Below are 13280 nucleotides of genomic sequence, written 5' to 3' on the forward strand. Positions count from 1 at the left end.
GATGGAAGTCAAGCATTTTATCTGTGGACGCTGTCCCCTCTGACTCCGCGCTGCGCCTTCTGATTGGTCAAAGACCCGGACGTTCAGGGGCTGGAGGAGCTCTGTGATTGGACAGCAGGATCTCCCTTCTGTCTGGATTGACCTCACGTCAGTTTGTGGTGTCACACGGTTTTGCGCATGCAACTTTTCACAAAGTGCACAACTTTGAATAAAACCCAATGAAATAACTGCCTGAAATGAGAGATTATATTTCCCTGTCTCTGAGTAAATATGCATTTTGCTCCAAATTGTAAAGGTGGATAGGACACTGTAGAATAAAGTTAATGATACGAGGCTATATGCTATGACTAGAACAGGTTGATTATAAAGTATAAAACATAACACATTACTGTTAGAAAAATGTGAAAAACACGGACAAACTTATTTCTCAGTAGTGAATACATAAATTGTCTGAATACAAATGTTCATACACCAGGTATACATTGATGAGACTCCCAGGTACACACACACACACACAAACACACGCACACACACGTTTTTTTTAATTGGACTTCATCAAAACTATTATAGCAGTTGTAGTTTTTAAAGTTGTTGCTTTTGTTATTTTTTATATATTTATTTATTTTATATTTTTAATGTATTTTTTAAACAATTTGAATTTAATAGGCGAATTGAAAATTGTGGACAACAGCGTCTTTGAGTACTATAAAGGCGCTATATAAAATGTATCTATAATTATTAATATTATTATTATTATTACATAGTATTCGCATTGAGTTAGACGTAGGCCAAATGTTTAATAGACTCACAGCGGTCTAATTTTTCATTGTAGAGCAGAGGTGATGCATGTAGATTACATGTAACAGAGTTTTCAGCACCTATTACTGTTTGGTGAAGCTCAGGTGCTCATATGCGCACTCATTTTTGCGCAGAAAGGCAGCAGCATGTGGGGAAATGTTCACAATCGACATAAACAATTATTCTTATTATATTCAAAAATGTTGGGAAGACGTAGTGTTCAATTGTTTTCTAAATCACCAATAGCATGTAAAACGGTTTTCGCTCCGGCAGACAGCACCCACCGTAGAGGTCAGGAGAGAAACATGGCGAGGATGCAGGGCCATAGAAGAAGATCTATGTTGTTTTTCCACCACTCCCCACGCAAAGCAGCTCTGCACGGTCATCTAATAGTTCCACGAATTTAACAATAGGTGCTGCGCGGACACGTGGTTCAGCCACACGGCAGTGTAACACATCCGTGCAAATGGACGATTATATACACATAGAACCACATGAGGGGTCATTTGACTTTTCTGAAGCTTGTAGAGTTGTGATAATTATGATAATTAGGCGTGTTTAATAGACCGATACATTTTTCTCCCTTTTCCCCCAGGAATAAGCCCATAGTGGCTGATTCTGTTTGGAGGCCCCCTCAGTATACATACCATGAGTGACTGTGAGACCAAGTGATGCATCATCAGAGCTGACGTTCTGGCAGGCCATTAATTGATCACCATCATATTTGTCCATACTTGCTGCCTCAAACAGAACAACGATGAAGACACAATTATTGTATTGACTTCATGTTGAGGATGAATGGAACCATACATGTGAAAGTGTGACTAAGCAAAGCCAGCTGTTTGGTGCTTTACTGTTGTGACAGATTTGTGTTTGCTAAAAAGTTTATGTGTGTGTGTGGGGGGAGGGGGGTATAGGACATAGGACATAACCTGTTTTATGATTCGACCAAAAGTTAAAGCAAGATAGACTCATCTCTCTGTCCCTTTCATTGCAGCATCCCACAGCTACTACCTACTGCAAGACTTCATGTAGAAAGAAAATGGTCTTGTAGACACAGAACATGTGGAAACATTATATGTCCATAAAAGAAGGAATGGGGAGGGGGAAAGAAAGTTATCATACTAAAGTTTGACGATCATGAAAAGGATATTGGATCTACCGTGTCAAATCAATTAGTGGTGTAAGCTGAGTCAGAAATGCGCTGTTGTGGTGGTGGTGGTGGACAAAACGCATCAAAAATAAAGAACAAAATGGCTCTGAAAAGAAAAAGTGGGTTATATAGGCATACGTGCAGAATAAGCCAGGGGCTTTCGAGGCTGTATTTCTGAAACGTGTACACACAAAAAAAAAAACTGAAAAAAAGGAATAATAATTAGCTTTGTGTCCTCCAAAGATAAAGTTAATCTAATAACCTATTAACCCATAGGCAGTTTTGATCTTGGCTGTGGCTGTGGTAGACTAAGGCCTGTTAAGAGCACTGGAAAAATCTACATTCCCTCAAGAGTGACTTACAATACTGCTCAGTATTCATGATTAAGACTACACCATCAAATCAAAAATAGTTTGTATGCTATCAGAGCATCACAGTGATTAGCTGATCATGAGTAAACTGCTGAACGAAGAAGCTGCAATTCAGTCATGCATTCCTTACTGTAAAAGACACACTGTAACTGTAGCAGAAAAAGTACACCGTTTTGCATTATTCGTTGATTATTTCAGACTTTGAAATAAGTCAACTGTACAACAGCATGTGCGTAACTTTTGTTGGTCTTTAGAGAATCATGCTGCTGTGAGGGAATTTTCAATAATGTGCCATTATGTCTGTTTATACTGCAGTCGCCCACAAAGGTCTTATTATACTTGAAGCTGTGACACAGACTACGGTTATCAATTCTGTCTTTGCAATATTCTAAACACAGATTTGGAAATGGTGTACTATTTCTTGGCCACATGTTATGCAGACAGAGATCCTAAATAAAGCTGCTGCTTTTCACTGTATTCGTTGAAATAAAGCCTCAGTTAAACATATTTTCCATTTATAATTTTTGTGTAAATGTCAAGACAGAGGATTTCTGCATTTATTTGTGTATTACATCTTAATGCCAAACACTATGTTAACACTGAAAAGAGGTGATCAGGAAATATGTTTAGAAAGCACTTCAAAAATAATTGTTCTGCATCTTACTTTATTTCTTTTTTGATACATCATTAGTTAAGTTTGATGTTTTGTCTTTATTAGCCTGCAGCAGTTCAGTGTCATCAAAAGAGCTTTGCATCACAAAGACTACAGAGCAGACATTGTGCGAAATAGGAGGAACAGGTTAGAAGAATGGCCAGGCCGTTTGTTTAGATAAGCATCTCAGAAAATGTTGCATCTTCAGTATGAGGAAATCCACTCTGTGATTAGTAGCCTTGGGATGTTACTGTTACAAGGCGCCTCCAAAAGAGGCACTATTTTTCTGATGTGTTTGATCTTATCAACATCAATACATGTGACCCACAACACCTTAAGTGGGAACTCAAAATAAGTGCAGTTACCATAACAAAGAGATATAAGGTGGACTCAGGTGAGACAGAAGGAGAGAGAAGAAAAAAACTAACAAAAACAACGTCGCTGAGCATTTGTTAACCATGCAGCCTCTGGGCATGCAGGGTGAATAGTTTGGCAAGTAAGGATTGAAAATAGTGAGCTTAATTGCATGGTCCTATGGTCCCATGGTCAACATCCATCATCGTGTCCTGATTCTTATCTGTCCTGCAATACACTTTACACTCCTGAGTGTGTGTGTGTGTTTGTGTGTGTGTGTGTGTGTGTGTGTGTGTGTGTGTGTGTGTGTGTGTGTGTGTGTGTGTGTGTGTGTGTGTGTGTGTGTGTGTGTGTGTGTGTGTGTGTGTGTGTGTGTGTGTGTGTGTGCGCGTGTGTGCGAGTGTATGTGTGTGTGCGTGTATGCGTGTGTATGTATGTGTGTGTGTGTAAAGGAAAAAACACACTGTATCTGGTGTTGAGAGAGAACCTTAAAGTAGATTTCTCACTTCCCAAAAGACATCAGATGCATTCTGATAAAATAAAAAACAATCTATTTTGTATCCAGTTCAATGTTATGTAAAGAGTATTTTTGCAACTGTGGAAAATACTGTATGATAGGTCAGGGTTGGGTATCAATACTTGAGAACATTAAGGCATCGTTTCCCAACTCTCTCCCCTTGTCCCGCATGTTTTTGATCTCTCTCTACTCAAACACAGCTGATTCAAATGATCAACCCCTTATGCACTCTTGAAGCTGTTTGATCACAAGCTGATCATTTAAAATCAGCCATGTTACAGCACGGAGAGATCAAAAGCATGCAGGATGAGAGGTTCTTCGGCTGAGGTATTGGCAAACGCTGCTTTAAAAGGTATTGGCTGAAATAACCCAGTGTAGTATCAATACCTAAATTTGATCCCTTTTTGTACCCAGATCTAGAAAAAAAAAGATTATTTGTATCGCAGCCAATCACTGCAAATCAATTTAATGCAACATGTGATTGGCCCACTCCAGCAGCAGCTACAACCCATACAGCCTGTAGTGTGGTGAAGTTGAGGGCAGCATTTATTTATTTTTTTCAAAGATTACATTTTGGGCTGTTTTTCAAGCCTTTTATCATATAGGACAGACCCCAGAAATGGGGTGAGAGAGAGAGTGGGAGACATGCAGCAAACTGCCTAGAGGACCTTCAGCCTCTTTACATGGGGCAACTGCTCTAACCGCTATGCTTTCATTCACATGATGGGTATCAAATGAAGTACAAAAAAAGGTACTAAATAAAGTGATATATTGGTATCACTTAAGGGTACTGTTATTGTATGTTTTAATAAAAGGCCAACACAGCCTTCATGATAGGTTATGTGGAAACCTGTCTACTGTCTACTACAAAATATGCATGACACAATCCAGTCCTTTTCCAGTCAAGTACATATTTTCAAGGATCAGACATTTTATGTTCTTAGGTAGTGCTGGGTGGTATACCGAATGAACCAGTATACCGGTTTTAATCTCCCATATGATATGAATGAATGAATACATACGACACGTTTTTATATTCTTTTAACTCCAGGCAGTAGAACAAGCCACTATACTATAAACTTATAATAAGGCCCAGTCATAGAAAACAAACAGAAAAACAAACTTGATATACCCTGAAAATACCATGATAAAAAAAAAAAATTCCGACCACCCTTTACTATCTTTAGGTTTTGTTCTTTAAATATATTATTAGAAATCTGCATAATAAAACATGTGGGATATCTATTTATGTATTTGATTACTTGTGAATTGTTTTATTTATGAAATGTACTGATTTGCAGAGTAAACCGGCAATTATCATGAATTACATAATTAACATATGACATTTACGATGTCTTCTGTATCACCAACTCTTTTCTTTTTAAAGAGGCCTAATGAAGCAAGAACATTCAAAGTCATCTTTAATCTGATTACTGTTTTTAATAGCTGTAGCTCATTATAGTTACAACAACCATAAATGTAATTAACTGCATGTAATTGTATGTGATTGTAATCCAGTTAGATACAAATATGCTACTAATACTCTTGACTACCACTGTACAAACACGCATGCATACATTTTGCCACAAGAGGGCACATGTTTACAGGGACATCATACAGCTCATACCTCATGTTTGACAGCATGAAAACCACCAGCCTCATTTAAAGGGATATAGAGACATATATTTAAAAAAATAGAAAGCAACAATAAGGCTGCACAACATGCTTTCTATTGAGCAGACAATGTTTCAAGCCTCAGTCATTCAAGAGAAGATGACGTCATCGAGGGAAAGGTGTCCCACTACTTGACCACGATTTGATCCATCCCAACGGATTGATTTTCCAGCAGGGGAATCCATTTTTAGGATGATTTCTGCTGTCACAAGAATATTTCAAAATACATTTTTCATGGCCAACAAAGCCAAATCTAGATGTGTGGTTTATTTATGGGATGGATGCTGCAGATGCTGTCAAAACTTTTCTGGACTTTGAACAACTTGTGTCCAACATGTGCCTACAGGGTTGCCTAAATCTTGTAAAATGCCATCAAGATTTTATGATAAACAAGACTGGGAAATACCAATTTCAAATACCTGCACTGCATCTTTTAGACTGAAAAACGGAAGGAAAGCACATCCAACACACAGACTGACATCTACAATGGCATTTGGCTGCAGCTGAGGGTGTCACTGCTGATCGCAGGCTGGCGCTGTCCACTGCCCGTGGTGCTGAAAAGCAAAGGGACTAAACTCACGGTGCTCTTTACTTTTGCAGCATGCGCTTAATTCTAATTAAACGGTTAAATAAGGCTATTACACCCACCTTATACACGTGGCCCACACTTGTGACGAATCAACCAGGTGACACAGAGCAGACTGGGAAATCAATTTGAATAAGTATATCAGCTGCATGATTTTGTGGAAACCTGGGTTTAGTTCTGGTAATATGATCCCGATGAAGCCTAGTCCCTGTCCACGGGTTTTGCCCCGGGCCGGTTACGCAACAAGTCCGTAATCTTACAACCGAGTGGATCCACGACAGCTGACGGGACTGACTTAGACCTGGAAATGCATGACGGTTTTTCTTTCTTTCCAGCGTTTTATTGCTATCATTCGTGTAATTGGACAATGCGGTGAAATAAAGCTTTTTCTGTAGCCCAGTTATACGGAACATGGCGGAGGCGGTCAATACAGGGGGCGATTGTGGTAAAGCTCCGCCTGACGTGACCGACTCGTTGCCCAGCGAGGAATACGAGTGCAAAATATGCTTCAACTACTTCGACCTGGACCGCCACACTCCCAAAGTGCTGGACTGTTCCCACACCTTCTGCCACGAGTGTCTCGACGCTCTGCACTCCCGGAATGGTCGAGGATGGAGAATCTGCTGCCCCGTCTGTCGCCACCGAACTCAAGTGCCGGAATATCAGGTGCATAACCTACCCGACAACAGCGCACTGACTGTATCGCTACCGCTTGAAAAGCACGAGCCGGTGGCCTCATCAAACACGGATGTTCAGACGGATCCAGCCGTCTCTCCGGCCACCTCCCAAGAGAGCAACGACAGCTGTCAGTCGTGCAAACAAGTAGCGTTCATGACCGGCTGCCTGTGCGCCATCTTCTCTTTCCTGTCCATGGTGGTGCTCTTATTTCTAGGCCTCATCCTGGTGCACAACTTCAATCACACTGTGCGGCCCGTCGGTCCTATCTGTTTGTTTGTTGCTAGTGTCCTGGCCCTGTTCTCGCTCATTCTCACATGGTTAATGTGCATGTTGAAGTACCGACCTGAATCTGAAGCAAGCAACTTCAGTTCCATCACTTCTAATGTAATGTGAGCATGTGGCAACAAGCTCAGTCCAAAATAAAAGGGAAATCTGTAAATTTATGTCAATGTAGCTGCTGATGTCAGTCGATGTGAACAAGGAATTTAATTTGGAAAAGTAAAAATAAGTGCAAATAAGTAAATGTCATGGATTACTGGGGCACTTGAATACAACAGAGTCCTTGTTAATTAGCTTTTTGTATGACTCCAAATGTCTGCTGTGAAAAAGGCCTTATATGACCTACAGTATATGGATGGTCTTGAACATCATGGCTCAAACCTGTATTCTATCTACTGTATATTGTCTATAAAACATTTAACTACATCTATCTATATCAGCATATAGAGTAAATGTAAACATTTTGGATACTACTGATTGTTTGTTTGTACAAATGCTCCTTTTAAGTTCTTTATTTTGACTCCCTTAGAGGGAATGCACTTCAGCCTGAAGCTTTTGCATGTTTGAGTGAAATGCCACAGTAATAGTGTGCACAGGCAGGTCCTGACAAATGCTTAGATTGAAGGCTTAAAACCATTGAAAGGTGAAGGTAACATTAGCAGACACAGTCTTGAATAATTGGAAGATTGCTCATTGCAGCAGTATCCACCTCCTTCTGTCCTCCCACACTTGTTTCTTGCACTGAAATTATTTACATGACCAACTTCATAAGGTTCTGGGAAGCTATTGTGCACACAGGTGTGTACTGTATGCATGCGTCAAACTGATGGTATATACGTGACTGATGTATTAAGAGTTTTCTTGTGCCATGACTATTAGTAACAACATGACCTATTGTGCCAATGGGTGAATCTAACCACCTCTGTGTGATTACATTGACTCCCCGTGGAGGACCAGGTCAGCAGGGGATCCCAGGCCAGTGACCCTGAGGGGACATGAGCCTTCACAAGATGAGAGAAATAACTTTGGGGTAGGGGGCCAAAATAAGTAGTGCTGTAAAGTAGTGAGACAATGGAAGTGCAGATGACCTCCTAGGGGTCTCATATGATGGGCTGAAGTTTGCATTCCCTGTCATAAAAACAGCAAGAATATATAAACTCAATTAAAGACTTTCTCCACACCCAGATCAATCTCAAAGGTCTGTGGTTACAGGGTAGTTTGCAATAAAAGAATGGTTAATTTAATATGTGTGGATTTGTTTTTTACAAATGAAGCACCAAACACATTCTCTACCTACCCATCTTTTCCTAAGTTCAAGAGAATTATAATGAAAGTAAGCCTGCTCTCAATTCACTTGGTTTAGGTTATTAGGACAGTTATGACTCAAGAGATGTCTACATTTAGTTTAGCTGAATCACAAAAACACAGTGGGTATTCATCTCCACTTAGTGTTGTTTTAAGAGGCGACACTGGTCTCAGGAGTAAAAATCCATCTCTTTCAGGTCTCTCAAAGGGACTCCTTCACTTGATCATCCAGTTGGTGAGTAATGCCACTTAAATGCCACCGTGACAAAAGCTTGAGAGAAAAAAAGGAGGGGTGGCAGGCTTCCACTGGGAGCCATAGGAAACACCATGTCTGCGGCAGAGGGCTTCATTTCACAGGGACTGCAGGGCTTAAAGTTAAAGATTACTTTGAAATCTGCATCCCCTGCCATCAAACTCTCCCGCGATAGCCCTACCTCCCTCCAGCCGCCAAAATAAAAAGCTGTCGCCACAGAGCAGGGGATGAGTTGGAAGCAGATCCTCTTTGATGACAGAGAAGGATCCTTTTGTTCCCTAATCCCCCCCACCCCCCCTTTCCCCCTATAAGTCCAACTGGATGTCAAGGGGCTTCATAATCAGCCAGGGGCTCAAAAAGTTATTAGTTTGGTTATTTTACTTTAAAAGATTGGATTGTAATATTGATACACCTCTTGCAAACCCACACATATTTAATTAGAGTCTTCTAACTATGGCCTTTTTAGCCTGTGGAAGCATCATTGAGGGCAGCAAGAAGTTAAAAGACACATCATTAAGTAAATACCCAAACAAGTCACATGACACTGGTCAGTGGTTGTCATAGATGAATCCTGAGGGAACAGCCATTAGCCACTGTGCATGCTGTCAAGAAAGACGGGGTCATCCAGAAACAGCCGGTTCCAGGATACATTTCTTTTCTTCCTGAGCCTTTCCTTTAAGTGTGTGCAAAGTGTGTCCTTGTATCATTATCACATTTGACACACACATTTCACAGAGGAGATGAAAGTGTTCCTTTTGCTCATAACATCTGCCCTCTGATGTGTGTCCCATCAAGATGACCTCAGACATAGCCTGAGGAGAGCGATTATCACCACTCTGTACGCACTCTGGCTCGTCGTGTGATCACATGCTTGTGTGAATGGGATGTGTTTGTGAGAAGGAAAAGGCATGAACTTGTGGATTTGCTTGTATTTGTCAGAATATATCTGCAGAGACATATGGCCTGATAAGCATGCAAACACTCCAAAGATCAGTGAGAAGGGATCAATGTCCAGGGTTAAATTGTCAAACACAGGCTTACCTATCCAATTCCACTTTCATGATGTTGCTTTTCAGAGGCCAAAGAAGACTTCCCTCTGTCTTTGACTGCTGAGTCTTCTCTCTGTCAAGTTGAAACAAATAACAGCATTATGAAAGAATGCAGTGCAAGGCCCTCATGAAAGAAATGTGCAACACCTCCCTCTGGTGTATAAAAGTGAGAATGCAGCGAAGGAAAAGAGGAACTATATGCCTACTTTTTCAATTATAAAAATAGAATTTCTATATATCTATATTTTAATTTCTGCTTCCAGTTGTCGCTCTTTTCAGGAAATTAATAACTTTAAGTAGAGTTATGGTCACAGAAATAAAGGAACGAAGCCAGTAGTGTTTGTTTTTACATGTCTGCTGTAGGTTTATACATACACATGCATTTTATCAGAGTGGCCAAACAACAATGAAGTGCAGTGACCTTAGAGATGTTTTGGGGTTAAGTGCCTTGGTCAAATATATTGGGTGAGTAATGGAAGGTAATTTAGTTTTAGCATTTTTTTTCCCGCTTCTTTTTGCATCGTCAAGTATTCTTATACTTCTTACACCTCTAAACTATTTTAAATTTACGGTGTTTGTTTTTTCCTCTTGAATTTGCCTTTATTTATGAAATGTGCTCTATAAATAAACTTGCCTTGCCTAAGTGAACCAGCAATATGCAGTCATTGGTGCATTCATTTTTCAAATGACAACCAGTTACTGTCATGGGACTATAATGATTTTCAACAGTTACAGTATGACTAATTAACACATTGTGGCAGATGGCTCCATCAGGGCTGGTGCCTGTCAGATGATTGTGGTAAAGGGAGAGAAACTGTTTTCTATCAATCTGTGTATTTGATTTTTTTTGTTTTGTTTGTTTTTTAGGGAGATTAATTACATTTTTATAGATTTAAGGGTAGTGGTTGAGATGGTTCAAGGAATATCCTCTCCCAGCTTCCTCGCTGGCAGCTCCTCCTCCTCCATATATCTACTCCATAATCATCTCCCTCACGGTAAAGCAAAGCATCTCTATTTATAACACAGTTGTTATTGGTACAAAGATTATTGCAGACTCTAAAAGCTGTGGTGTGATACAGAGTTAGGTATTAATGACTTAAGTGGGAAGTAAAATGCACATTAGCACCCCCAGCTGCTGAAAGTGTATTTTGCAGTGGCAACGTACTAATGAATTTCCTGCACTTTGTGACAACATAGTGAAGAAATGCTTCCCTTTAGGGATCTTTAAAAATATGACATACTATATATAGCGATTTTTTTGTCTTTTTATGCTTTTAATTTTAAGGAGTTTCAAGATCGACTCGAGATGGGGGAGAGGGAGGGGGGTGACATGCAGCAGAGAATAGGAATTGGCTGCTGCAGCGTTGGCTCTACCAGGTGAGCTGCTGGACCATAGACTTGTACATTTTCAAGTGGTTTTCGATAGGCCTAAGAACATCATTTCAATTAATAGAAATCCTATTTGAACAAGTAGGCTATAGCGCTGCAACGATTAGCCAACTAACTGACTAGCTGATTGACAAAATGAATCTGAAGCTATCTATGAAATATTAATTGTTTCAGTGATTGTCAGCGAAAAAAAGCCAAACATTCACTGGTTTCAGCTGCTCAAATGTGTTACTTTTGTGTCTTAACCAATCGGCCATGGACTGTTTTTCATCATCAACATTTTTCATCGTTTATTTACACACTACACTACTAATCTAGGAAAATGAATTGAAAGATCAGTCTAGTAAAAAGGATTGCTAGTTAGGCCTGCCCTAATATCAGACTGAATGTCTGAACAGGTGAAATTGGAGGTTGCTGTTAGCAAGTTTCAATGGTGCATTAAGTGTCTACAAGTTGTAATGCAATATTTGTTTGCGATAAAGGGCTTCTCTTTCGTCTGACTTGGTCATGACTACATGGTAACCCTAGATTGGCGAAAACTCGCAAACTCTCGCGAGACTCACGCACCGCCAAGCTATACTAACCACACAGACTGTACGATACTATACTTCACAATTAGATTTCAATGTCTAACCTTCAATGCTAAATTCTAACCTTAATCATTTAAGGTTAATGCTTAACCATTACCATCTCGCGAGACTTTCGGAAATCTTAGGTTACCATGATGACTGACCCAGATTCTTGTGACCAGTTATACTACGTATGAACACTGGTTCCTTACCATTGCATCGCTGCGTTAGTCTCTAGGCTGAAGTAGAACAGTTTGGGGGTTTTGATTAATTGACTCTAAGAACACTATCAGACCATGTTTCATACTGGAGACGCGTGTGGGAGGATCCGCTGGTGACCCACTCAGACAAATGCTATTTAAACAAAAACTTTATTTATCATCAAATTGAACAATTGAAAAAGGAATAAAAAAAAAACAAAGCGATAGACTTCCCAAGACATGACAAAGACAAACGTCGAAATGATGCAAGTTATAATGGCAGACAAGTTCACTGAAGTTCATTTTAATATTAAATTTTACTACATTTTATTTATAGTGCCAAATCATAAAAAACGTTATCTCAGGACACTTTACATACTAGGTATAGACTACACTCTATGACTTATTTATGATTTACATAGACCCAACAATACCCCCTTAGAGTACAATGGCAACGAAAACCTTCCCTATAACAGGCAGGAACGTCGGACAGACACAGCTCTGTGGAGGACAGACTTCTGTCTGCACCGGTTGGGGAGGAAGAAAAGGAGAGAGAAAAAGAGAAAAGACGGACAGATGGACAGAGAAAGACAAAGAAAGACAAAAAGACAGAGACAGACACACTTCCAGTAACTATAATAATATCTATAGTAATGTGAATATGACTTATATGTTATGGCAGTTAATACAGCAGAATAGTAGAAACAAGCACAGCTAAGGTTATAGAATATAATAGCAGCAGGAAGCGTCATGCAGGACCACGGCAGCAGGCACCACCACGATCAGCAGAGACCTGCGAGACGACAAAGCACAAACAACTCCAGGGAAGAATTTGAATGAGTAACATGCATTGATGAGACATGAATGATACAAACAGAGAGGAGAGAAGCTCAGAGTATCTGGAAAAGTATCATCCCCCGGCAGACGAGGCCTATAGCAGCATAATTAGAGCATAAGCAGAACTAAATCAGCTTAAAAATAACAACATTGCTGAGGGCTCGTAAGCACTTATAATACAATTCAGTAGCTGATAAACCTTTTTGTTGGATTCAACATATGACCATAGACTGTATGACGGACTCAAAATATATTTTTAATTCAATTAAAAATAATGGGAATGAAGGGGTTGCCTTTGATATTTTGACTTTATGTATTTGGCATTTACCTAGTAATACGAAGAGATTAATTATGTTGAAAAATTGAATAATGTGAGAGAAGGAGCCTTAAATAATAATCTTCTCATTAAAGTGATATAGTTTTAGCAAGAAGAAAGTGTTCCAGATCTTTTCAAAAGGTGATACAAAATGGACACTTATAAAATAAATGGATGGTACTTACTCTATTTTTTTTTTTTACAAAAGGGAACACTTGTCAGTAAATTTGGGTTTGCATGAATTAGTAGGATAGATGTTGTGTATTAGCTTGAGGCACAGTATTTCCCTAATTAATCTTT

The 13280-nt window shown here is 39.6% G+C and overlaps 1 protein-coding gene across 1 annotated transcript; it reads left to right on the plus strand.

Moving 5' to 3' along the window:
- Positions 1–4464: 4464 nt before the first annotated feature.
- On the plus strand, positions 4465–7176 carry LOC310957885 (RING finger protein 228-like; the record flags this gene model as incomplete). The annotated part of the gene is made up of 2 exons (XM_083928623.1): positions 4465–4469; positions 6501–7176. The coding sequence occupies 2 exons, from the start codon at positions 4465–4467 to the stop codon at positions 7174–7176; spliced, it is 681 nt and encodes a 226-aa protein (XP_083784749.1).
- Between the last annotated feature and the right edge of the window lie 6104 nt (positions 7177–13280).

The sequence above is a fragment of the Echiichthys vipera genome (genome assembly GCF_963691815.1).
Source record: "Echiichthys vipera genome assembly, chromosome: 15".
NCBI lineage: Eukaryota > Metazoa > Chordata > Actinopteri > Perciformes > Trachinidae > Echiichthys > Echiichthys vipera.